The sequence below is a fragment of the Macrobrachium rosenbergii genome, chromosome 9, assembly GCF_040412425.1.
Source record: "Macrobrachium rosenbergii isolate ZJJX-2024 chromosome 9, ASM4041242v1, whole genome shotgun sequence".
Classification (NCBI taxonomy): Eukaryota; Metazoa; Arthropoda; class Malacostraca; order Decapoda; family Palaemonidae; genus Macrobrachium; species Macrobrachium rosenbergii.
In genome coordinates this window covers 13,122,662-13,150,187 of record NC_089749.1, presented here as the reverse complement: position 1 = coordinate 13,150,187, position 27,526 = coordinate 13,122,662, and the positions used below count along the sequence as shown (strand labels likewise).

Below are 27,526 nucleotides of genomic sequence, written 5' to 3'. Positions count from 1 at the left end.
TAAAGTTCCTAACATACAAAAGGCAAGGCCACACAAGCACAACTTGAAAGAGACACCTGCGCACACAAGATAATTAAAGAATAGAAAATGAGGGACTGAAACACCGAGGGTAAACTTCATTACATGTAAAAAGGAACTACAACCTAAAAGCAAATTACTACAGTAAAAAATAGCAACAGGTGAAAGACAATACACTGCAGTAAAAATGTTAACTTAAGCAGAAAAATATAACAGCAAAGAAAATTAATAAATCAGGAGGTTTTGAATCAGCTGTGCCCAAAGCCAGCCAAAAGCATCTCCCGCCTACCTCAACTGGGGTTATGCTCTTCCCGCAAGCAGCGCACTTTGGGGCAAACATTCTGAAACAGGAAGCAATGTAGATAAGTCAGAATTGCCATCAGTCAACTCTCACTTTAATTTATTCCCTGCAAAATCTAACAATGTTCATAGCAGCATTTATAAAAAATGTGCAATTTTATCTACTCTTCATGGAAGCATTAGGAACTATAACTTGTTTACCCTTTAGAAACATACTTTAATTACTAGAAGTTTATATCAAATCACTTATCAACGGAATAACTTAATAAGCCTGTAATAAATTTGAAACAGCGCTTAAAAACTACAGATAACGCAGCCAATAATATTCAAATATTTCAAATACATACATTTACACACCACACATGGTAATATAAGGCAAAATCTTAAGTACACAGAACATGAATGATAAAAAACTTCCATTCTGATCTTTTAAAAACAAAAAATAAAAACAAATACAGTTAATACTAATCTACATCCCAGTGTGAAAACCATTATCTTATAAGGTTGCTACCGAGAGAATAATCACACCTGATTAGCCACAGTGTTAACCACTGTACTGTTACTTTGGCCTTAAAAATTTCCTCCTTGAGGCTAAAATAAAGACCCTTTTCTTGAGTGTAATTCTTGATATTTTGGTAAAGATAAAGTGAAAATCCTCAAGCTTTACGAGGACTGCTGTCCTCACCATCTGAGGGAGAAACTAAATCAAAATCACATTTCCTCTGACGATGATAACAGTAGTTCCTGTACAGTTTAAGGATTTTCAGTGTATCCTAGTAATGTATATAAAGAAGTACATTCAAGATAAGGCTCTTACTTCATGCTTGTCTTTAGAGAACATGGCTTTTCTTAACATACTTAATCTTCTGCTTATCTTCTTATTTCCAGAACTCAGACTCTACCCTTTCCTACCCAATTTTTATTTTATTCAAAACACCCCTTTGCATAGCACTATTACCAGTTTTTATTAATTCTTTGCAAGAACCTTCATTCTCTTCCACCTTTCAAAATACTGGAAGTCTAAGCATGCTTAGAATACTTTAAATCAATACTTCCAGTCAGCTAAATAAAGAGGAAGCTACAGAAGCCATACTTATCATAAATAGTTTGTAACCATCACAGAAATAAAGGTCACTCAAAATTTTACAAATTGTCTTTTACTTCCTAAATTAGTTTAAAGATAACAAGTTACATGGACTACTAAAACAAGTGCTATTTTGCCTAACAATTCTACCAGAGAGAGAGAGAGAATCAACTTCCTTTACTTTCATTCCCATACATACAAAAGTCTTATTCCAATTTTGATTCCACAGCAAGTCCTATGAAAGTTATGACTTTAAACATATAGCCTACAGTATGTAAACTATAGTAAAATATGTACTGGCAATCACCTCTTTTCTACTAAAAATTATTATAGCTATGTGATTAATGGGTCTGAATGAAAGTTACGCTGAAACACTAAAAACCTAATATTAAGGAAAACTTTGGATAAAAATTAAGCTAGATTAATGGCATCTATAAAAATGGCAGACTAACATGAAGAAATCCTACAAATATGTCACAAACCCTAAACCCAATCTAACAGATTATACCACTATAATCAAACTGTACCTCTCCTAAAACAAACATAAATTTGTCATGATATACAAATAAGAAAAGCTAAGTGCAATTCCAATTACCCTGACATGCACAGCATGGCACAGACTTCCTTACATCGCTTTTTGAGTAGAGTTATGATGAAAGGACGAAGAATTAAAACCTGGCAGTAGATATCAGTGACAGCAACTGTGCTAGTATGTCTGTTGACCTTAAACTAAAAATAAAGTTGAGAATACGTCCCTTCAAGTTGCTTCTCAAGAATTTGAAAAGGAACTAAAGACCATGCATGTGCCTCAATATCTGACACCAAAATAAATGATCAAAGTTGTCCCCAAGGTTGCATTATACTTGCAGACTGAAATAAATGCTACAATTTGGGGTTATGCTGCTTAACAGCTGACTCAAAAAGTTATTAATAGTTGGTAACATACCTAATGTTAGACATGGACATTAAAAGATCAATTTACATGCAATGAGCCTTAAGAGAATTTTTCATTTAAAGGGAGTACTTAATTTGTAGTTACCCTAAAAATTGGAGTATAACACGCATAATTATTTGGCAAACATCTCTCAAACACTGACTGTAAATCATTACTAATTTACAATAATAAAAAGAAATTTCAAATTATTAAACATAAATATAGACCTAAGTAAGATAAAATTCTCAGGGCAAGAGAACATGACTTCATCTCCTTTGTTTGGTAACCATGCAAAAGCAGCACAATCCTGTGCATTAGGTTCACCTGAAAGTTTTGCACTGCCCAGCATAATTTCAGGTAGCTTCATTCCAGCAAAAATATGCAATTATGCAGCAACCATTTGCAATGTTATTTACAATGCAACTGTATGCAAAAAAAAAAAAAAGACAGGGAAATAAAATGTCACTTCATTCTGATGTCCCAAATATGTTTTTGCATTGTGTCTCCCTTTCAAAATCCCTCAAAATACTTTATATTAATTAATCAAATATAATTTGCACCAACTACACTTAACACAATAACAAATTTCACAAACCCAGCCTCTAGAAACCCTTTACAACTATCATTGAAATCTACAAAAGAAGAAGAAGAAGAAAAAAATCAAGGTACAATAATAAAATTGGCCAATTTCCAAGTTAGGTTACATTTAAATATTGCATAAGAGCGTGAAAGTCCCAATGCAGGAAACCTTATTATTATTATCATTATTAAGTAGTTAGGCCAGACCACCACATTGATATTCTACTTAAATCCCACAGGTGGCCAAAAATGTTCGTTTTTAACAATACATAATACATATATTTCAAATTTCTGTGGTGGCATATCTTTAATAGTCTTAACAGCTGAACTTATTATGCACTGTTCTGTTGTGAAAACATGGCAGCAAATTCTGCATGATGATTTGGAACCATCCAAACATACTGCATAGTGTTAACAATTGCTTCTTCAATGTTTTGTTGTTGGTTGTTTACATGTAATACAGTAAGACCTCATCTCACAGACACTTTAGGGACTGCCTGTATGCAACTGTTACAGTCAGCTAATTTGCAAAGGCATAACAGACTAGCCTAGGCTATGACCCTCCAGAACACCAGACCTAATCTAATGCACCCTACCACTATCATTCACCTTAAAATATTTAGCTGGTACTCACTGTTGTTTAAACCACTAGCTTCAAAGACAACGATTCAAATTGCAGGACACTACCCTTTCAAATGCCATATCCTGTTCCTATCCTAACATAACAACTAAATTGAAGAACTTTTATCATCACCTAAGCAATGAGAAAATCCTAGACTACAAGTCGCACCTTTCACATTAACATACAGATCTGTTTATGAGACAGATTCAGTTCAGTCTTACACTGTTCAGAGACACAGAATGTATTGTTAATCATACAGGGATGTATGATGTACAGTTAAATACTACCACATATAGTGGTTCCCCAGCAACAATCTGCTGTTTAATTATTTTGTTAAAAAGCTTTGACTTCTACACAACTGATACATGAATTTGGCTCCATGCTCACGAGGATCAGTCAGTTTCTCCTAATCCCAAATTATCTACTAAGATCACATGCTGTGGTCTTAAAGACAATGAATACCTTCTAATGGTTGGGAAACAAAAGACTCTGAGCAACAAGTTAGGATCCTAGAATAGCCAGCAATAGACTAAGAATGAGGATACAAAGTAGTATGGGGTATCCTTGGTCAATACAAGCGAACAAAACAACACATCTACTCCATCTCCTATCCTATCATTCTCCACTTCTGAATATGTTCTCCAACCCATGAACCAGTCATCATTTATTCTACACCAATTTTTCAAACAATTCAACATTCTGCTTTTTTGAAAAAAGAATGGCCTTCCAGTCAGTACCTTAATTCCCAAAAAATTTTAAAATCATAAAATAAATTTTAATTTTCCTATATGTTTTGAAACAGAACTGCATGGAAAAATTATACAACTCAAAAGGAAATTACACTACAGCCACAGCTGTCAATAAAACAAAACAAAAACAACACAAGAAAATAGAAAATACAGTATGTTATCTGCTTATAAAATTAGGATAAGCCTATTAACTACCAAATCTCATTTTAACTACTGTATTATTTATCTAAATACTGTCAAAATATATCAATGCTATATGATTTTAACTATATGATTTTACAAAACATAAAAATACAGTACTGCCACGGACTATGTCTCAATAGGGTGGTAGACACAACTGGGACTACCAAAAGTACAATCTGCAATACTCGAGTGGTGGAAATCTTAGTAATTAGAAAAAGAAAATTTAACAGATTAAAAGAAGGGTGAAATTTACTTCTAAAATTACTGATAACATTACAGATTCATAGCTCTTCAATAAAAAGTTGAAATATTTTGGACAAGAAGCGCATGAACCTGATTACATAACAATGCTTTGTTATTCTGTGAAAGATTTTTTTACATGGCTAACATGAATGACAGTACTGTTGAGTTCTAAGGGAGATTTCATATTAACACTACAAGTGTGAAAACTCGTGAAACCGTAGCATTTCCAGATACTGTGTATGATACTACAATTCTTCTACATTCTAACTGTAACTGATTTCCTGTAATTAATTTTATGTGCATCAATTGCCTTCTGTATTATACTTTACTACATTATGTACTTTCAGTCAACTTATCCACTTTCTGCAATGCTAAAAATCCATTAAAAACTTTTAGATTAAAGTCTACTACGCAAAAAGTCTATTCCTTTAACATTCTTCCATCATGTATTCAATGCAATATTGTACGTACTTGTACTACTATTCCATCAAGACACAAGTCTATTTATGGTATACAATGGGGAAAAACTGTATACTGTATTATGCAAGCTAAAGCAAATAAGAATGCCCAAAAATCAACAGAAAAAACATTGGAACATACGCAGGTACCATATATTTTCAGCAATTATGGGGTACCAAGGTTCATAGCTATCAAAATAAGCCCTGATATTGCTAGCTTTGTCAATAGCAGCAAATGAAATGCAGTAACCAAACCTGCTCAGGTTCCCTTACCTAACTTGTGTTACAGCCCGTAAGTCGTAATCCTTCAACGCAAAAAGGAAAAGTAAAACAAACAAAAATTTAAAACTCTTCCCATCCTACAAAACGGCATAAGTAATGAACTCAAAGCTACCAAAAGACAAATTAGGACTCCAGGAAAATCTTTTTTTTTTATCTTTAAAGTGCATAATTCTGTTTCTAGAAAATAGCATGCACTGTAATTTTATTGATGTAATATATGTTACTAAATTGTATTCAGTAACCATGTGCTGGCTGGGAACTACCACCTTTTTATTTATTATTAATGTGTATACAAAGTCATTTCACTTTGTGCCCTTACAGAGCAATTCAGTATTTACAACAACTACAGTTTTGTGAACGAATAGTTATCATTTTCATTAATTGAGATTTTACTAATGTACTGCAACGCATTCAGTAACCAAGAGCTGGTTGGGAAGTAACCCCTTTTGTTATTAATAAGCGTATGAAAGCTGTCAATTAGCCTTTGTGGCCTTACAGAGCCAATTCAGTATTTATCAACTGCAAAAAAAGGAGCCAATTCAGTATTGATCAACTAAAGAAAGAGGTAAAGATGCAGGCATTTCCACTAGCTGAGATTTCATCATTCTTGACAGCTTCAACATAGCAAACATCACTAAAATCAAGAGACATACTTCACTATTAAGGTGCAGAAAAATATGTTACAAACTTGGAAATTAAATTTAATAAAACAAATGAATGGGTGATGAATGAATAAGCTTTCAAGCTAGCTATGGACATGGCCTTAAAAATAGCTTTCACAAACTTGTAAGATAGGAAACCTATGAATCTCTCTCTTTCATCATAATACATGTATGTACTGATTACTGCTTTCAAACACGTCTCTCTCTCTCTCTCTTTTAATAATTATTGGCACTTCCCCAAAGGATTCTTCGTAAACAACAAATCTTTATTCACAGAAGAGCTGGTCTAAGGTTTCTCTCCAGCAGTCCTTGGTAGCTGAACTGTCCTTTCGTAAAGCCTATCTATCATCAGTATTGACATCCAGACTTGACTATTATGAACTAAAGACACTACAAACATTGTTGTAGAAATCAGTTTATGTTAGATGATGATGCGTTTTATTCAATGATACTAAACTTTTAAATAACTACTGCAACAAAATCAACTGCTTCCTTCAAAACTTGCTTAATCCCACGCCTTACATTCCCAGTTTTCTCTCTGTACTTGCTTCAGCAGAGAATTAAGTCAACTATTTCATCAGCCATCACATGAAAATTGTGAGAATGTTCTGGCAAAGAACCTATGACTCATTCTGAGCATGAACAAAAGCAGTCTGTAATATTTTAAAGTTTGAATATTTTACAGGTAACACCATAGGCAAAACTCTAGTCAGTCTAAGCCCATACCTAGTCAAACTGCATGACTTTTTTCCTCAAGACCATCATAACATTATCATGTCAGGTTTTCCATTTTTGGGTTAGAGTGTGATGAGTTCTTTCACCTACTGTCTCATGCCATCTGGTGCTATAACTGTTCACTAGCACAGGCTGCATAGCTCCAGTATCACTTTTCTTACAAGTAGTGGCTGGTCTTGAAATTAAGACGGTACAGTATGAGATGCAAGGGGAAAGGGGCTAATGGTGTCAAAATTCATTCCAAATTGTTTTAGTCTTTTTGTTTTTCCTTGTTGAAAATTTTTATAGGCAATCAAAATTGCAATTCACATCTTCAAATCAGACCCCTTAATGAGTTACCTTCCATAATCATTTTAAAGTTCATAGTGTTTGACCTTTTCAAGTCAAACCATACTACTTGGCTCACACAGAGTGTTAACAGCTTACTGTGTTGCAGTGCCTGATGTAAATCTGCCCTGTATATAAAATCATTCACTCTTCTTACTGTGAAACTGTTATGATTTTCTTGGAATTGTTAGAGATCACGACACTTTAAGTTTGTAAAAGGCTCCAATACTATGACATGTAGCATGCTCCTGTACCATAATTTATTTAATTATAAAGACTCAGATCTATTTATTTATGCATTATAGTCATGGTAGCTTACTGGTATCACCTAGATTTCCTACCATGGTGTTCCAAAGATCAAGCTCAACTCAGGGCTCAATATATTTTCAGGACACATGACCTTATCATCTTTGTGGGATGCAGTGGTGGTTTTTAGCAGCCAAAAGGTCCACCTACTGAGTTATTAGCAGCCATCTGCATGGCTTTCCCCAAGTCCTAACATGAGTGGAGCATTAGCTCACCCAAGAAATGTGCATGTAGGTTCAGTCTCTGGGACAATGTACAACACGGCAAGGATCTTTTCCTTGACTCCTACTGCTCATTTGCAACCTTTCTACTTATCACTGATTTCACCTTTCATGCTATGCATGTCTTTCCTTTCCATTTTTGTCAATTTAATGGCATTGTAATAATTCACTCATTTTGTACTTTAATGTTCATATGTAAAGTCTATGTTTCTTCCTCGTTGCTTAGCCAAACTTTGTTGGAAGATCTTCAGAGAAATGATAAATACTCGTAATGTACTTCAAGGTTCATAAGCAAACTATGTTAAGAGATCTTTAGATAAATGACAAACAATAACAACAATAAGCTGACTTAGCTTACTGTTCCTCATCCCTTAAAACAGTCCTTATTGTAAAGTGGCCTTTTTGAAATGGAAGTATCTATGAAGGGGGAGACAACTTAACATATTGTAATGGAAGTATAGCGTAAAGATTACTATTATATTATTATTATTATTATTATTATTATTATTACTATTATAATTTTTTTAAAGTACTATAGTTAATAAGACCACTGAGTTAGGTGGAAGATCTTTTGGTAGATTGCAGAGATGGTGGTAAGACAACCTACATGAGAATCTACAAGCAGCACTGGATAATGTAATCTACTAACAATTACATCTACTGTAGACGGTGCAAGGCTTAGTGACATACTGTGGCCTGCTGTGAGAAGCAGTGGGCAACAATGAAGCCTGAGAGCCAATACAGTGAGCAAGTACTAAAGGTACTTAGAATTTCTAAAGAAAAATCTAAAAGGCTACATTGTTAACAACAAACACTATGGCCATTGTTCGCTTACAAGTTTCTTTACTTGTCAAACTAACTTGATAAAATTTGTCTCTGATTCACTATTCACAGCATCCCACTATTCTCATGCAAGTACATAAACCTCATCACCTACAATACCTCTCAATTTGAGATTTTTTCAATTTCATACTTTACAAACAATTTTTCAAAGGGGAACTTAAAGCTGCCTTAAGTGAATGGGATGCAAAATATCCAATTCCCATACATGGCAGACAGTGGCACCAACAACTTCAGAAATCCAGAAAGCTTCCATGAGTAAGGGACGAAAAAGAAGTCATAGCCCTAAACAGTACGATCCCTAGCACCTGAGGTGTCAAGGAAGGTAGTGCATGATAAACAAACCTCCATGTAGGGGACAAAGATGATGGATAGTCATAATGAAAAGGAGGATGAATGACTAAAATGACTAAAATCCCTAGACTTGTAGAAAATGACTCACTCTGACAATTACACTCAACAAAATACATCTACAGATATTGTGCCACTGCTGTAGATAAAAATACGTGAAAGACAACTATGAAGGTCAAAGGTCTGCTCTAAGGATAGCAGAGCGCCACATAAAACTAGCCAGCATAAGACACGGTGCTTGAAATTCGATGGCAAGGGTCCTGAGCTGGGTAGAGCATTCTGGAATGCACCAAACTCTCCCCAACCTGGAATCCATGTAAACCAACAAGACAGCCCAATTCCGAGAATTGAGAAGAGAGACGATCAAGAATGTGTCTGGAAAGACACATACCACCAAAGGCAATGACTTGAGAGCCCTAACGGCATAAAAGAACAAAGCTGAGTAAGGCATCAAAACCCTTACTAAAGAACTCTCAGCTACAAAGTCTGGGACCAACTGAAGTGCTTGGAATGAGCATCAGTAAAAACAGCAACACACAAACTGAAACTCTCCCCAAATATCAATAGTTGGGAAGAGCAAAGCAGCAACTTCAGTGACAAAAGTTAAAAAAAAAATAAATGATACCACAGGTTCTCTGAGAGGTTTATACTTGGGCTAGGACATCCGCCCAAAATCCTGGCTGCTAAAACTTTAAAGTGTAAGTCATGTGAAATTGGTATCACTTAACAGTATCTCACATACGACCATCTCAAATCTTTCACATTCTGATCACCCAATTACTGTAACTATGTTTTTTGATTATCCAATCATTGTAACTTTGTCTTTTAACCATACTATATCATATATCTTAGACTTACATAAGCTCGACCAGGATTTGTCCTTAAACATGGAGCAAAAATGGCCGATTGCCCTGCTAACACAACCAGTTAGCTTTCGAGAAATCTTATGTGGTTTGGATTCTACAATAAGCTGTAGGTCCCGTTGCTAGGTAACCAGTTGGTTCTTAGCCATGTAAAATAAATCAAATCCTTTGGGCCAGCAGTAGGAGAGCTGTTAACCAGCTCAGTGGTCTAGTTAAAGTAAGATATACTTAACTTTTTTGAGAAATCTCCAGTCCCAGCCTTCATACTTTTCCTATCTGTACATATTGGTTTCTTTGTTCCACAATTCCCAATACTACATTCTCATAAAGTACAAATTGTAACTTGAAAGTGGTAAAAACCTGTTTTGCCAAAACACCCTTTTTCCATCAGAAATTAGCTGACACACCAAAGGAGATCTATTATTATTATTATTATTATTATTATTATTATTATTATTATTATTATTATTATTATTATTATTATTATTACTGTTTGGATAAGGAAGAAACCTTCTATGAGTTCCCACTGGTTCCCTTCTGTTATCTTTTCTCACCATTTCTCCTTTCCAATTACTACTGTCATTTGAACGGAATAACTTGCTTCCCTTGCAAATATACAAAGAGGTTCAGTTTTATATATATATATATTATATATATATATATATATATATATATATATATATATATATATATATATATATATATATATATATATATATATATATATATATATATATATATATATATATATATATATATATATATACAAAATTAAAATATTACAAGTAGGGATGTATTCTTGGAAACTTAATAAAACTAAATGCTTGATCAACATCTCATAAATAATTTATTATAAACTGGCTTAATACTTCTCCCTAGTTCATATTAAATAATAAAAGTATCTTATATGAAATGTATCCAAGATCTAGGAACATAAATACAATTCTAAGTTCTTTTTAAGCATCAACAAACTAACATTTCTAATTGTCAACATACATTAGTAAACAGCAACTGCACTATATAATAAAAAAGCAAAAATATCTGGTTTCAGCTACAGACTACAATACAGAACACCTGTATTTCTAAGTCATATATGTTTAATCTATGCAATTTATTAAAAATTTTTTGCAAAGTAAATAACATGCAATAGTACATAATATACTGTAATATGAAGGCATTAAACCACGACAATAATTCTCTCCTTCCGAAAATTCCCTACCTTGTATTAAAGTATTACATTGTAGGTTGGTTTAATTGGTCCTCAACCAAAGAATGTATTCTTGAAAATTATATTATTACATTCAATACATAACTTCCAGAGAACTTCAATCAGTATCATGCAAAAAAGCATCTTGCTAATAACAAAATTCCAGATTTAAAAATTCACACAAAAACAAGATACTATCACTAATATCTTGAATGTTGAATAAATTACTGAGAATTACATTTTCATGAGCTTTTTATATTATTCTTCTTCAAGAAAACACACAAATCCTGCATAAGGCTCTTCACCTGAAGACGTTGCTTCCATTCCATAAATGGGAGACGTCAGTTCAACTCCACAAAAGGCAGTACTTGAAAATCCAATCTACCAACGTAGTATGAAGTTTGGAAATCCACTCCGATTTAAGCCTTGTATTCTTCCGAAGTCTTCATATTTTTTACATTTCCAACGATTGTATAAGATTCCTCTGTTATCAGATGTTTCGTTACTTGTCCACAATCAGCTTCAAACCACAAAAATTAGTTTCAATCAATTTAAATAAGCCTTCATCTCAGACATCATTTCATGTTTACATAAAAATACTGTAGATTCATCAAGTGTATTTGATATGGGAGTCCGTCATTAACTGTTGGGTATCACTGTCCTCCAAAGGATGGCCCAGGTAAAGTGCTTCTTGAGGCTGCCGTGTAATGTGACGAGTGGCTAATTCTGACAGTTGGACGTCTTCGGCTGCTTCCTTGCCTGGCTTCCCTATTGAAAATATCTAGGTAACTCCTGCATTTATGATATACAATCAGTTCACCCTGGGATTCATGCAATTTACCAACCATCACACCTGACCTCCAAAATCAAATGACAGAATGAGGACTAGGTAGAAACAGTTCCAGCTGGCAGTGTAACTATTATCATTCAACTACTGTAAGCAGCAGAGGCACAAACAGATTAAAAGAAGTTGAGGTGATGTTGAAGAGTGACTACCAAGTGCTAGACTCATGGCTCGAGTGGGGTGGGAAGATCATATTATAATGGAGAAATACACAGAGAAACGTGGTGTCCAGTGGCTGGAAAAATAGACCGAGACCCCTAAGCTATGGTTAGTTTGAAGATCTGATGAGAAGGGATGGGGAGCAGTTAGTACGACAATTACTAAATACTGTACGTAAGTAGCATGATAAAGACCAGTAAATTGGCCGAGAAAAAAGACTAATATAAAGGCCATGAAGCTCATGGAGAAGTTTATGCAAAAAGTGCAGAAGACAAAAAGACAATTGAGAAATTTCATGGTGGTGATAATGATGCTGTACAGTACTTTTATGATTTTAAAATCCCAAATTCTTCACCCATTTTTCCTTGAAAGATTGTTTGATACATATCACACAAAAAATTTTCAATTTTAAAAAATGGCTCCAAGACCTATATTATATTATAAGACCTTTTGAAATATGTACAGCAAAATTTACCAATCGCCGAAATGCCTTCTAATATTAAGTCCCCCCATCTCAAATGCATTTTGCTTTACTTACAAGAGCATTTGCATCATAATTTCAGACTTAAGGTATTCCACATGTCCAAATTAAAGTTACAATATGCTTGTCAGTGACTATATTATCAAGCGCTCTTTAACTATGGGTTCTTTAGTACAGAATATCCTATAACACCATGTGAAAGTATCCCAACTAACAGTTACAAAAACCATAAACCAGCATAATCGATTTACCTGTTAATATCCTCAGCTCTAATTCTGTGCTTTCCCTTTTACTCTTGGGTCATATGATCTCAGAGTTCTTGCAGTTATCATAATTTTTAAAGGAATACTGCAAACCAATTACCTTGTGTGTTCTACCATTACTGTGTCCTCACTTTTAACTTTGTTAGATCCTACACTCAACCTCCTAATGACTCTTCCAGCAGTACTGCACTAGTATTCAGAATATTATTCACCTATTATTCTAAAACCATTCTTCAGGATCACCAGTAAATTTCCCAGAATGCAAAGTTCTGTGGGCACCTTTCCTGTCTAACTAGAGCACACCTTTAGTAACTAACTACTCTTGGTCCCTTATGGAATTTGACAGGGTATAGCCTAAAACTGTGTAAAGGACAGTTCCTGCTAGTGATCTCTCCTTCCTCGAACATAGTGTGTGACTCACCTATTCTATTACCCAATGATTCATCTACCTAACTAAACCTATCTTTCTGTCATGCTTACCTCTCTTGCTTTAAAGGCATTTTTAGTTTTGACTTTGTGGATGCAGTCAGGATTAAATCCCTTCAAGCTGCCAGCTTAAAAACTTGCTTACAAGTTTCTATTTGTTTATGGATGCATGAGCATGCATGTGCTTAGTATGTATCATACCCTTTGTACATTGCATGTATACACTATATGAATATGTAAACACTGTACAGTACAGTACATAGTACAGTATATACATATACATAATTTAAAACTGTACAACCAATTCCTGAGCCATTCATTTCACAATGCACAATGCATATGATGTTAAATACAATTTTTTCTCATTAACTTTAATACTGTACTCATAAGGTTTGAAATTATGCCCTTTCTCTGCGATGGTATTGTAATCAATATAAAAAAATACCATGGACTGAGAAATATGTAATATCATACAGTCCACATCTTTAATATAACGTATCAAAAGATCAAGGAATGCAAGCTCTGTAAAGACTGGAAACTGAAAATCTATATGATCAACCATACCAACACAGCACATGGTAAATAAATACACACAAAAAAGAATCTCAAAATACACTTCAGTTTCAAATAACGGAATGGCGGTTTTATGAGGAGACTCCTGGTCTGGTGGTGTTAGGGAGAGAAAAAGTACAAGAAACAGCCACAACACTCACCTATGATAGTCGTGAACACAGTAGATTTTATTATCAACGTCGACAGTAAACGGTACTCCATCCAAGCATTCATTGCATATGCAACAACGAAAGCATCCGGGATGATAAGACTTGCCCATGGCTTGGAGTATCTGCAATCAATCATTAATGAAATGCGGCCTCTGCCTCTCAGAGAGAGGGAATATTCATTATTACAACACTTTCAAGGAAAACATTTATAAACACAGATATAGAGCACATGACAACTTCAGGAGAGAGAGAGAGAGAGAGAGAGAGAGAGAGAGAGAGAGAGAGAGAGAGAGAGAGAGAGAGAGAGAGAATATTCATTATTACAACACTTTCAAGGAAAATATTTATAAACACAGATATGGAGCACATGACAACTTCAGGGGAGAGAGAGAGAGAGAGAGAGAGAGAGAGAGAGAGAGAGAGAGAGAGAGAGAGAGAGAGAGAGAGAGAGAGAGAGAGAGAGAGAGATATATTCATTATTGCAACACAAGAGAAAAGTTATATATGCATCTATGACTGAGCACATAAAGACTTCAGAGAGAGAGAGAGAGAGAGAGAGAGAGAGAGAGAGAGAGAGAGAGAGAGAGAGAGAGAGAGAGAGAGAGAGAACAATCCCTACCATTTCCATGATGAGATGTCCGCAAATGGCACACTTCTCAGCTGTCTGCTGGAAACCTGAGTATAAGTAATCTTCCTCGCAGTACACCTTGCCATGGACGTTATAGAACGCCTTGCCCCGCAGGGCGCGGCCGCAAGAGCAGCATATGAAGCAGTTCGTGTGATACAAGTTGCCCATGGCTTGACACGCCTGCCCAGCACCCGTTACCTTGTCGCCACAGGTGTGGCATATACCTGCAAGAAGATGGAATACGTATGTAAATGGGAGAGTAATTACAATGTACTTGAGAGCAAACAACAAATAAATACAGATACCCCCTTGCTTGCAAACGTTACATTCCATGTGGCCATTTGTTTGTTTAATTGTTTTTAAGTTGGTTACTGTACTCTTCGTTCCTATTCAAGTACGGTATGATATAAAATCAATAGAATACTGTACGTTTTTCATCCTAAAACACAATACACTGTGCATACAGTATTGTATATACAGAATAGGCGCGCAAAACAAATTTTGAACTTCCGGGTGACAAAGGGGGGCGCTCTGAACACAATTTTAATTTTCGATCCCAGTTGTATCTCTGAATGTTTGTAAGTTGATTGTTCGCAAGTAGGTTGGTATCTGTGTGTAAATACTGTAGATGGGTAAATAAATAAAGCCATACAAACACAATGATCTCTTTGATAATGAAGAATTATTTATAGTAAACTTTTGCAAAAATCTATGAACCACTATGTATTATTTTCATGATGAACTTTATCCAATGCAAAAGTCAAATGCCATTTGACTGAACCTTCCCTACATCAAATCATATTTCAATCAATTGAAATGGAGTGAAATGATAAACAAAAAGAGATTCGTAATTTAAATAGAAGCTATGATGTCTACAACATACGTTCTTGCATTTTCTAAGACAAAACATCAAGACTAAAAATGCTGTTATACATTGTAATTATATTTCACAACAGGACTTGTTACTGTGCACAATTCCTCTCTTCCAAACTCAGATAAAGGTATTTTTATACCCACAAAAATCTGCCTAAAGTACTTATTACATAACAAAAGGCAGCTTCCTTAAGTATAATATTAACTTACACTTTATTAATTTTTCCATATTTCAGGACACTAAGATACGCCGAGTTGAAACGAAGCCTTGTTGGGATTCCGTTATTGCAACATATCACAGACAGTCACCAGTTATGCATAAAAGATGTCTTCCTTTTCTGAATTATGTATTATACTTCTTTCAGAAACAGTTTTCAAACTTAAATAAAGCATGTCTTCCTCTCAAGAAGTTATATTTCTACATGGAACTCAATCTTCCATCTGATAGCACATTTCAACTTGCCACAAAATTTCTATAAACTTTTCAGTGTTTCCAAGTAAAACTCAAATGTCTTACCAAGGAAATAGTTATACTGTAGTTCAATAGCCCTATTTAAGTCCATCAACACTAAGAAAACATTTCCCATTCATGGTATCTGACATAATTATTTGAAAGTGACCGTTCAAATCAATCCTGACAAAGAACTACTGACATTATTTATAAATTCCAATGTTTGCGTGCGAGTGTAAATATCACTTGTGCAGGAGTACTATCAACACTACATCTTGCATGGGGCACTAAAGACGGATATTAAAAGATGCACTGTCCACTTATTTCCCTGCTGCATGGCTTTCCACATTTCCAATTTCATTTCCCTGGTCTTTTCCAACGTATACTTCTATAAATTCCCTAACCTGACCTTGCTTTAATTTCCATAAAAAATTATTTAAGTTCTACAAGAATTTTCAAAAGTAACCCAATGGTCTCAACTTACCATTGTATGATTATAAAAACATGGGTGAAGATGTAATTTAAAAAAAAATTACAATTTATTCCTATAGTTATTAGCATAATCACTGACGTTGATTTGTTGCCAAGGCTTTGAAAACGAGGTAACATTCCCAAGGAACACACCCTAAAGATCATACCTGGCAAAGCAATAAAAGTAAAATATCTTGGAAGAAAAATGAATAACAAAATAAAGCCCTACGAAACAATATAATTTTACTGTGAAATTTTCCACATTTGTACAAAAGTAAAAGCCAAGGAAATTGAAAAAAAAAAAAAAAATTTAGTTGGAATTAACAAAGAGACTACACGTACATTGTTACCAAGTAAAAAATTAATTTCTGATTCTGCGGCCGGGCTAATTACAACGTCAATTTGTTAAATCAAATCAATAAACCTCACAGTAAGTGACGAGTGCTGTGATACAACAGCATACTTTTCAGTTCCCAAATTATGCTGTCATGCGTTTACTTGTTTGTTGCATCTGCTTTTCCAGAAATCAACACATCACTTCAATAAAAGTTTGAAATGGCATAAGAACCTTGATTTGTAATTACGTATGTGTATTTGCATTTATTCATCACCATTCATATGCCAATTGTTATGCATTTATACTGTATGAAGGAGTGGGCCACAAATTGACTCTCGTCATTAAGCTTACTGTTAACGTTAAATGGGTGCCCATCCTACAAAAGAGAAATTAAGATATCACTCACACATTTGGCTTGATGTTATAAACAGTATTTAAAGGAGTAATATAAATCTATAAATCTGGATACAAAAGCAATTTACTGAAGGTAAGATCTACCTGACTATAAAAGAGATGCACTTCTATTTATTAAAAGTGATACTGTCCTTTGGGTTATAAACAATCTTTTTAGGAAATAGACACTCTTCTGAGCCTTTCTCTCTCTCTCTCTCTCTCTCTCTCTCTCTCTCTCTCTCTCTCTCTCTCCACCTTATTGTTTGACATTTCCAATACATTCCTTCACATATATTCGTACACTGGTGTACACATATGTATAAGTTGATATGCATAAACATGGAAATAATCAGAGAGAGAGAGAGAGAGAGAGAGAGAGAGAGAGAGAGAGAGAGAGAGAGGGGGCTCAGAGGAGTCGGTATTTCCTATGTAAATTGATACGCAAGGTATGCATACAGAGAGAGAGAGAGAGAGAGAGAGAGAGAGAGAGAGAGAGAGAGAGAGAGAGAGAGAGAGAGAGAGAGAGAGAGAGAATTGCAAAACTCTTTGAAAGGAAATCTTCCAAAACAGACGGATGACATTAATCTCCCATCCATCGAGAGAGAGAGAGAGAGAGAGAGAGAGAGAGAGAGAGAGAGAGAGAGAGAGAGAGAGAGAGAGATACTCCTTCCATGCGGTTTCACATAGTAACCACGAAATCAACCTTTTAAAAATCATAACGCATTCCAGAGCGTGCGTGCGCGCGCACACACACACACACACACATCCGCAACATCACGAGGTTTACAATCGCGTCATCCTCTCGCATGGAAATGGACGCGGACTGGAATACTTATCAAGGATTATTGAAACATGCAGAAAGTAAGTCCTTATACACATTTCAAATATCGTCTGTGTTCGCATACTGGCCATATATACTAGAGTCGATTCAACCAAATATACACATGTTTTGGCTACGGTAAAGCCAATATATGAACGACAAAAAAAAAAATAAATGGTAAAGCCAATATATGAATGACAAAAAAAAAAAATAAAATAAATAAAAATAAAAATTTGAAAGTTACACCAAATTCTTCCGCGCTGAATTACACTAAGTTATTACACTTACGAGCATCAACTGCTTTAAAAATGAAATTATTTGATTAAGATATTAGTGGTACAATAACTGGCAATATTCTACTACTACTACCCATCACTTTACCTTAACACAACGGCGAGAGATTTGAACGTAACACAAAAGTCTAGTCAATTCATCAACATAATCTGAGTTGTAATTATATTGGTTTAAAAAAAGTAAAGAATGCGCTTTCAATGTAATCAATTCCACTGCACTTTTAATACACGTTATGCAACAGTGCTGAAGTTAAAATCCCGTGATAAACATCACCCCCGGCTTTACACGCTCGATACTGGTCCAGAAATTGAAATTCTATTAATACGATGCTTAGTAATAAGCTTTGATACACGGGCAATAGACTGCACAAAAATTAGTATTTTTGTGTAGTCTATTGCCGGTATAGACTGAACGTTTTTAAAAATGTTAACAACATATGCTATCTATATATTATCATGCCCGTAATTAAAATCAATGTTAGTGATGTATTTTTAAAACGAGTAATACACATCACGGTACCAGTGTCGTACTTGAAATGACAGTAATAATATCAAATTCTATTAACACTTTTAATACCAATAAAACAACAATTATTAGCACACTTTACGCGCTAAATATCAGCATTCGACTTCTGATACTTTTAATACTAGTGATACACTCGAAATATCATCGTGATACTTTAAAATATCACCGACAGACTTTATCGTTAACGCATCACGTCCCGGTACTCGCCATTCTCAACTCGGGGAAAAAAAACAAAAGCGCATCAAGTGATTTGCACTACTCTTTCGACGGCGCGCGTGACCGTCCCTACGTAGGGGGATTAAGGGGACGCCGTACAGGTCGAAAAAAGAAGAAGAAGAAGAAGGAGAAGAGGAATCTTGCCAAACGTAACAGGAACACCACGGCTGTTAGTGCCGAACGTGAAGGAACGCTATCTAAATGAGAGAGAGAGAGAGAGAGAGAGAGAGAGAGAGAGAGAGAGAGAGAGAGAGAGAGAGAGAGAGAGAATCTGACGACCTTTACCCATTATTACGAGTGATGATTCATTTTCTGGGGAAAGTGACGTACTCAGGAGAGGAGGCAAGGTGGTCAAAATGACCTCAAGTGACGGCGAAGACAAATCATGTCTGAATTGACCAATTTAAGAAGTTATAATTGAATAACCTAAGAAATAAACCAGAGAGATCTTTGTGAGTAATACCCACTAAATTACCATTTCCTAGAATAATAATAATAATAATAATAATAATAATAATAATAATAATAGTTTCTTAACTCAGACAGCAAGTACTTCCCATAGTTGCTTCCGACTAGGAAAATCCCATCCAATTCTGTTAATAATTTCTCTCTCTCTCTCTCTCTCTCTCTCTCTCTCTCTCTCTCTCTCTCTCTCTCTCTCTCTCTCTCTATATATATATATATATATATATATATATATATATATATATATATATATATATATATATATATATATATATATATATATATAAAGCATGTTCCCTAAAACCCAGTCTGTCTCTGTTGCCTGACAGCACTGAATTGTGTACCTATGGGCAGTCAACTGTTCAACAGTGTGTGTGTGTGTGTGTGTGTGTGTGTGTGTGTGTGTGTGTGTGTGTGTGTGTGTGTGTGAGAGAGAGAGAGAGAGAGAGAGAGAGAGAGAGAGAGAGAGAGAGAGAGAGAGAGAGAGAGAGGCTAAAAGCGAGTGCCCACTGCCCCATCAAATTGGGAGGACCTCTTCGAGGTAATCCTCGTCCCTCTGTGGCGAAATCATCCATGATAATTTAAAAATAGCTCTCTCTCTCTCCTCAGATTCTATAACCGAATTCCCCAGATCACACCAATTTCCTGCACTGTCCACGACGCCTAAATTCCTCTACATCGAGGTATTTGCTGCCGAATACCACAGCAGATTCCTAACCACTAACAACTAACGACTTCCTCCTCCTCCTCCTCCTCCCCCCTCTCCCCCTCCTATTCCTTTCACTCTCCCTCCTCCTCCTACTCCTTCCCCTCTCCCTCCCCCTCTTAGAAGCTGTTCACGATGGAATCAACGACAACTTTGAGTCATACTGACACCAAGGAGAGAACAGGTGCCACTGGCTGGCTGGCTCTCTCTCTCTCTCTCTCTCTCTCTCTCTCTCTCTCTCTCTCTCTCTCTCTCTCTCTCTCTCAATGGTATCAAGCTCCTTACATATGAAGTTCGTTTGACGAGATAAGACCCTATTGGTGAGATGTGTGTGTGTGTGTGTGTGTGTGTGTGTGTGTGTGAGAGAGAGAGAGAGAGAGAGAGAGAGAGAGAGAGAGAGAGAGAGAGAGAGAGAGAGTCTGTTTTATGCATATTCAAGAGTAAAATCTTCTTATCTCAGCCTCTCTTGGGACATAAAACAAGAAATGACGTTTTGTCACATCTTTCGTGCCGTTAAATTTGAATTGCTGTTACAGTGCTTGGTCGCCTAACGTTATGTTTCCTTGTAAAATGTTTATATGTTTACCAGGTTAATGTTCTTTTGTTTACCAGTAAAATGTTAATATGTTTACCAGTAAAATGGTTTGTCATCAAATCCTAAAAACCTTGATTCGAGGACAGTACTGCCCTAAAACAGAAGACTACTGTATCTGCAAAATTACAAAACTGAGAAAAATGATAGATAGTCCCTTGCCTTACTAATGATTTTGCAGATACTGCAAATGGGACCCCCTAAATACTCTTGGAAAGCACTGAAGCATCATTCTGAAACTAGAGTAACTTGTGTATTAGTGTTTCACGAGCCTGATAGGTGGCATATCTCCATTTGGAAAATTTTGCAGATACTGCAGTTTTCCAATTTAGGACAGAATACGCCTTTGCTCCTCACATAAAACTAAAACAAAACATACACTATCTATGAGATGTTCACACCCACTGTCCTCAATTAAGTTATTTATTACGGATAAAACACTACAACGAAGTGTCACATACAAACAAAAGTAAAAAGAAAGGCGTGACTGCTGTGATTAAACAAATCAGCAGTCGCCTGTAACCTGTTTACACACACATACATACATACATACATCTTCGATCTGGCTAACGGGAATTTGGGGGGTTCGAAACCCTTGCTTATTTACGAGGTCCAAATCGACAGCAGCACCCTAAGAGAAACCTAGATATGGGGAGTTTTTTTTTTTTTGTATGGTGGTAAACTGAGCTAATGTAATTCAAATTTTTCTTTTATGAACTTACAACAAGTTAATGTAATTCATCCTTTTAAAGGCTTACTATGAGTTAATGTAATTCACCTTTTATATAAATTTACTGAGTTAATGTAATTCACTTTTTTCTTTTACATTTATTTTTTTTACATGCCATATATTGAATCATTCACCACAATCGACTCATTTCACATCGATTCTTCACCATTTTCACGAAACAGGCCTAAAATATATCGATGTGATAGGCCTACAACCGAATTTAACTTCCGCCACCAGAGACCTTTTGAAAGAAAAGTCAGTGACCCCTTGGAAACACTTCACAGTCACTAGATCATCTCTCATCGAGACTTTTTCAAGTAATCGAATTCGCAAGACTTTTCAAATAACCGAATTCAAACTTTTTTTTTCAAATAACTAAGATCAAAGGCTTTTTCAAATGATCGAATTCAAAGACTTTCAAATAACTGAATACAATGACTTTTTCAAATGACTGAATTCAATGACCTTTTCAAATAATTGAACTCAAAGACTTTCAAATAACTAAAATCAAAGCCTTTTTCAAATAATTGAATTCAAAGACCTTTTCAAATAACTGAACTCCACGGCTTTCAAATAACTGAATTCAAAGACTTTCGAATAACTGAAATCAAACTTTTTTTTCAAATAACCAAAATCAAAGACCTTTTCAAATAACTTAATTCAAATCTTATTTTCAAATAACTGAATTCAATGACCTTTTCAATTTTAACTCAATTCAAACTTGCAAAGATTCCCGACGAATTCCCAGACGCCCTCTGCAAATTCTAATAATTTCGAGGGCCTCCGTCGATGCTATGGACGTTCTCTCTTTTCATAGAAGGGATTCTTTACAACAGGAGATTCTCATCACCACAAATTTTCACGTGATTCTAAAAAGAATCTTTCAACCACAACGGCATAGTTTGTAACGTTAATCCTGAGCTAGACGCCCTTGGCGAATTCTAAAAACTTCGAGGGCTTTCGTCGATTCTACTTCAAACTTTGTTAAAACAATGATTCTTACCACCAAAAACTTCACGTGATTCTAAGAGGAATACTTCAATTACAATGGCAGAGTCTGTAACTTAAGCTAGATGGAAGTTTTCTCTTTTCAAACCTTGTTAAAAATATGAACCTTTCCACCAAAACTTTCACGCGACTCTAAGAAGAATCCTTCGATATTCACGGCAGAGTCTGTAACTTCAATCCTAAGCTAAATGGAGGTTCTCTCTTTCAAACCTTGTTAAACAAGAGACTTATCACCGAAACTTTCGCGTGATTCTAAGAAGAAGAATCCTCCAACATTCACGGCAGCAGAGTCTACAACGTTAATTCCTTTCAAACCTTGTTATAACAACGATCCTTTTCACCGAGCCTTTCGCGTGATTCTAAGAGGAGGAATCCTTCATCTACCAAAGCACAGTCTGTATCCCGTTCATCCCAAGCAGGATTCACTTAGGCCATAACCACATCATCATTAAGAAAACAGCACTCCTTTTCTCCTGTGTGACTCTCTCGAGAGAGGAGTGATATTGTATGCGCGCGCGACACCCGGTAGCAGCACAATTCAACTGGCTGCCCCTTTCGTTTTAGACATGAGCTTTGCTTACTACAACACCACACACACACACACACACCACACACGCTCTCTCTCTCTCTCTACTGCTGGCGAGAGAGAGAGAGAGAGAGAGAGAGAGAGAGAGAGAGAGAGAGAGAGAGAGAGAGATCCCTTACCGCTGGTGGTGGTGGCGGTGCCGCTGCCCACACTCATATCCTCAGATATTCGAAACTCTCTCTCTCTCTCTCTCTCTCTCTCTCTCTCTCTCTCTCTCTCTCTCTCTCTCTCAGAGCCGAACAAACAAATAAACGACAATTACAACCCATTAATCAAACGGCGACACACGAGACGATCTCTGCTCATTGAGTGATGGCGAAAGATGAATTCAAACACGCAAACCAAGGGCTTCCAACTCCTTAAAAAAATAAATAATAATAAAAAGTCCTCAAACAACAAACAAGCAAAAAGTGGCCTTAAAAACTCCCACACACAAACCTCCTCTCAACAAACCCACACCACAAAAAAAAAAAAAAACTTGACAGGGAAAAAAAAGCATAAAACGAGAGAACAAACAGTAAAACAGAAGCTGTCAAAACTTATTTGTCAGAGGTGCAGCAACCATGCGGTTGAGCTCAGCAGAGGCTGGGGAGGAGAGAGAGAGAGAGAGAGAGAGAGAGAGAGAGAGAGAGAGAGAGAGAGAGAGAGAGAGAGAGAGGTTTGTTAGTCTGGGCTTCTTCTTCTTCTTCTCCTCCTTCTCCTGGCATGAGGCAAACAGCTGATGGTGACGAGAGAGAGAGAGAGAGAGAGAGAGAGAGAGAGAGAGAGAGAGAGAGAGAGAGCTGCTTCTTCTTCTGGCATGAGACAAACAGCTGATGGTGACGGTAGGCTAGACAATGACGTCACACTTTGGCGGCGTGATGACTTCACGGCAGCAGTTAAGTATACCTTAGTTTAACCCGACCACTGAGCTGATTAACAGCTCTCCTACGGCTGGCCCGAAGGATCAGACTTATTTTACGTGGCTGAGAACCAACTGGTTGCCTAGCAACGGGACCTGCAGCTTATTGTGGAATCCGAACCGCAGTATAACGAGAAATGAATTTCTATCACCAGAAATGAATTTCTCTAATTCTTACATTGGCCGGTCGGAGAATCGAACGCGGGCCCGGCTGGGTGCTAGCTGAGAACGATACCGACCCATCCAATGAGGAATTCTTGTCAGAGCAAACACGACAAAGGGGAAGTGCGCAATAAAGTGATGATTTCACTACAGAAACAAACAAGATACAAACGTTTCTAGAATAAATCTTTTCTCTTATTATCCACCTGTCTATATTTTACAATGCGGAGTATTAACATAACCACATAAAAATATTATTGTCTATTTTTGCAATCACAAACGTTTCTGTCTATTCCCACTCGCTATTCAAAATATGCACATATACAGAGAGAGAGAGAGAGAGAGAGAGAGAGAGAGAGAGAGAGACTATACCTTATTCTTTGTTGAAAATAAAAATTTTTAAATACATATATCTTGAGAGATGCATTAGAGAGATTGAGACAAGAGAGAGAGAGAGAGAGAGAGAGAGAGAGAGAGAGAGAGAGAGAGAGAGAGAGAGAGAGAGAGAGACTATACCTTGCCCTTTCTTTGTTGAAAAAAAAATTGCCTTTAAATATACCAATAACACTTACCACACGAACAAGCAAACAGGCGCAACTGCAAGACTAATGCAAGATTATGTAAACGACCACCGGACGAAGGAAAGGAAGGAACAAGAAGGCACGAAAAAAGTAAAGGGAGGCGGGGTGAGAGGTGAACGAGGACACAGAGATACAATTAGTCATCCGACGAGAAAGTGAATGCAGAGAGAAAGGTTTATAAGCCAAGGGCCAAACACTGGGGACCTACGAGGTCATTCAGCGCTGTGAAGGAAATTGAGGGTAAGAGGTTTGAAAGGTGTAACAGGGGGAAGACCTCGCAGCTACACTGAAATAACTGTTAGGAGAGGGTGGATAGCAAGATGAAAGACAATATGAACGGGGGTACAGTAAAAGGAATGAAAGGGGGTTTACAGCTAGGGGCCTAAGGAAGGGACGCTGGAAAGAACCTTCAGTAATGCCTACAGTGCACCTCACTGGAAAAAGGTTTATAAGCAAATGGATCTCGGAATATAAGCAACTGTGAGACGCTGTATGAAGGAAACGCATTTTGGGGGTCGATGGAGTAAGTACTTTTGATGATCTGGTGAATGTGGGAGATGTAAGAGAGGCTAAGCTGAATGGTAAACAAGTAATAAAATGCGCAGAAGTTTCTTCGGCGCAACTGAGTTTTCTGTACAGACACTATAGCATATCATCAAGGCCACCGAAAATAGATCTATCTTACGGTGGTCTCGCTATAATGCTGCAAGAGCCGCGCCCCATGAAGCTTTAACCACGACCCGGTGGTGGCCTATCCTAAATCGTTGCCAGAAGCACGATTATGGCTAACTTTAACCTTAAATAAAATAAAAACTACTGAGGCTAGAGGGCTGCGATTTGGTACGTTTGCTGAGTGGAGGGTGGATGACCAACATACCAATTTGCAGCCCTCTAGCCTCAGTGGTTTTTAAGATCTGAGGGCGGACAGAAAAAGTGCGGACGGACAGACAAAGCCTGCTTAATAGTTTTCTTTTCCAGAAAACTAAAAATGTGGAAGTGGGTAGTTCATGTTTAAAATTAAAAGAGGATTTGACCGTTGAGGACGCCCAAAGGGTAATCAGGAGACTGACAAACGAAAAGAAACAGTTCATGAGATGTTGTAGTAAAGGGAGTTTGTGACCGATTGGCTGACTAGAGTGAGTACAGTATATCTAGATGAAGGAAAAGTTCTACAAAGAAAAAATGGGAAAGAAGAATCATTGTTTCTTTTACAAGGGTGAAGGGGATAGGGAAGACTGTAAGAATTATATAAAAGCATTGCTTAATAAGCACGGAAAGGTGTGCAGTAGGATTTTGTCTGAGAGAGCACTGCATACGACAGAAGGGTTGCTGGGGAAAGAACAGTGTGGTTTTTAGACTGTGTGGGGACCAAATATTTATTATGAAAGTTAAGTGGGGCGTTTGAAAGTAAACTGAAAAAGCCAGCGTAGCATACATACAAGCTCCTACAAAAGCTTATGAATGAATATGATATTCAGGCCAAAGGCCAAGCACTGGGACCTATGAGGTCATTCAGCGCTGAAACGGAAACTGACAGTAAAAGGTTTGAAAGGTGTAACAAGAGCAAATCCTCGCAGTTGCACTATGAATATATTATTAGAAGAGAGTGAAAAGTAAGATGGAAGAAAGAGAATATGAAAGGAGGTACCATAAGAGAAACGAAAGGGGTTGCAGCTAGGGGCCGAAGGCACGCTTCAAACTCTTAAGTAATGCTTACAGTGGCCCGCATGAGGTGCGCTGACGGCACTAACCCCCCTACGGAGAAAAGCTTATGAAAGAATCGATGTGGAGGGTGTTGAGAATATATGATATAGAATTTGAGTCTCCCAAATTTGGCCAGCGGGCCAATATCATGCCTACCACTAAATTTGATCTTGGTCTCAGCGATCTGAAATACTAATAAATAGTAAAACTATTTCCTTACGTTTTTTCCCATTAGTAAATTGGACACTTCTGTTGAGGAAGTTTTATGCACAAAGGATTCACCAACAAATCGGCATTTTTGGTGTTCATGTGATAGTGACTGTTGCCATGTTTCTTCTCGTGAGCCCTTCTTAATTAACTGTGCGTATATACGTATGTACATATAATATATATGTATATGTATTTGTATATATATATATTCTATATATATAGAAAAAATCCACCAAGGAAAGAGAAACACTGGAGTGCTGCAAGGCCTTTCGACTGTCGTCCTTTGCTTGAAGTAAAGGACGACAGTCGAAAGGCCTTGCAGCACTCCAGTGTTTTCTTTTCTTGGTGGATTTTTTTACTATATATTCACCACGTTCCATATTTCCGTGATTCAGTTATACATATTATTATATAATATATATATATATATATATATATATATATATATATATATATATATATATATATATATATATATATATATATATATATGACAGGGCTCAGGTGATTTAGAATGACTCAAAAAATGAGTCATTCTGGTCTTCTAAACATTTACATGTAGAAATTACTGCGTGACATATTGGTGGTCGAACCTATAATGAACTGAAGTTACATTCCAAAATACAATTCCATCAACCTATTCCCTTGTGCATTCAAATTAATGTATGTTTACACCTGAATGTTTAACAGAGCATTACATCGTTTACTCTCTCTCTCTGGTACGAAATGTATATGTAGAGTTTTATATATAGGTGTTCTTCATATAGTTAACTCTCTCTCTCTCTCTCTCTCTCTCTCTCTCTCTCTCTCTCTCTCTCTCAGGAAATGAATGTGAATATAGAGTTTTGTAAACATATATTCTTCATGCTAAGTAAGTGTCTCTCTCTCTCTCTCTCTCTCTCTCTCTCTCTCTCTCTCTCTCTCTCTCTCTCTCTCTCTCTCTCTCTCTCTCTCTGTGGTAATAAATTTGCATGTAGAGTTTGGTAGGTGAATATCCTTCTTACACAGTTAATT

The 27,526-nt window shown here is 36.4% G+C and overlaps 1 protein-coding gene across 1 annotated transcript in view; it reads right to left on the bottom strand.

Annotated features, from left to right (window-relative positions):
* jub (LIM domain-containing protein jub) overlaps window positions 1-27,526 on the bottom strand; it is a 153,566-nt gene that overhangs the window by 12,122 nt on the left and 113,918 nt on the right. Inside the window, 3 exon segments of the mRNA XM_067108413.1 lie at window positions 308-359; window positions 13,851-13,981; window positions 14,479-14,711. Of these exon segments, the coding sequence (XP_066964514.1) occupies window positions 308-359; window positions 13,851-13,981; window positions 14,479-14,711 (416 nt within the window).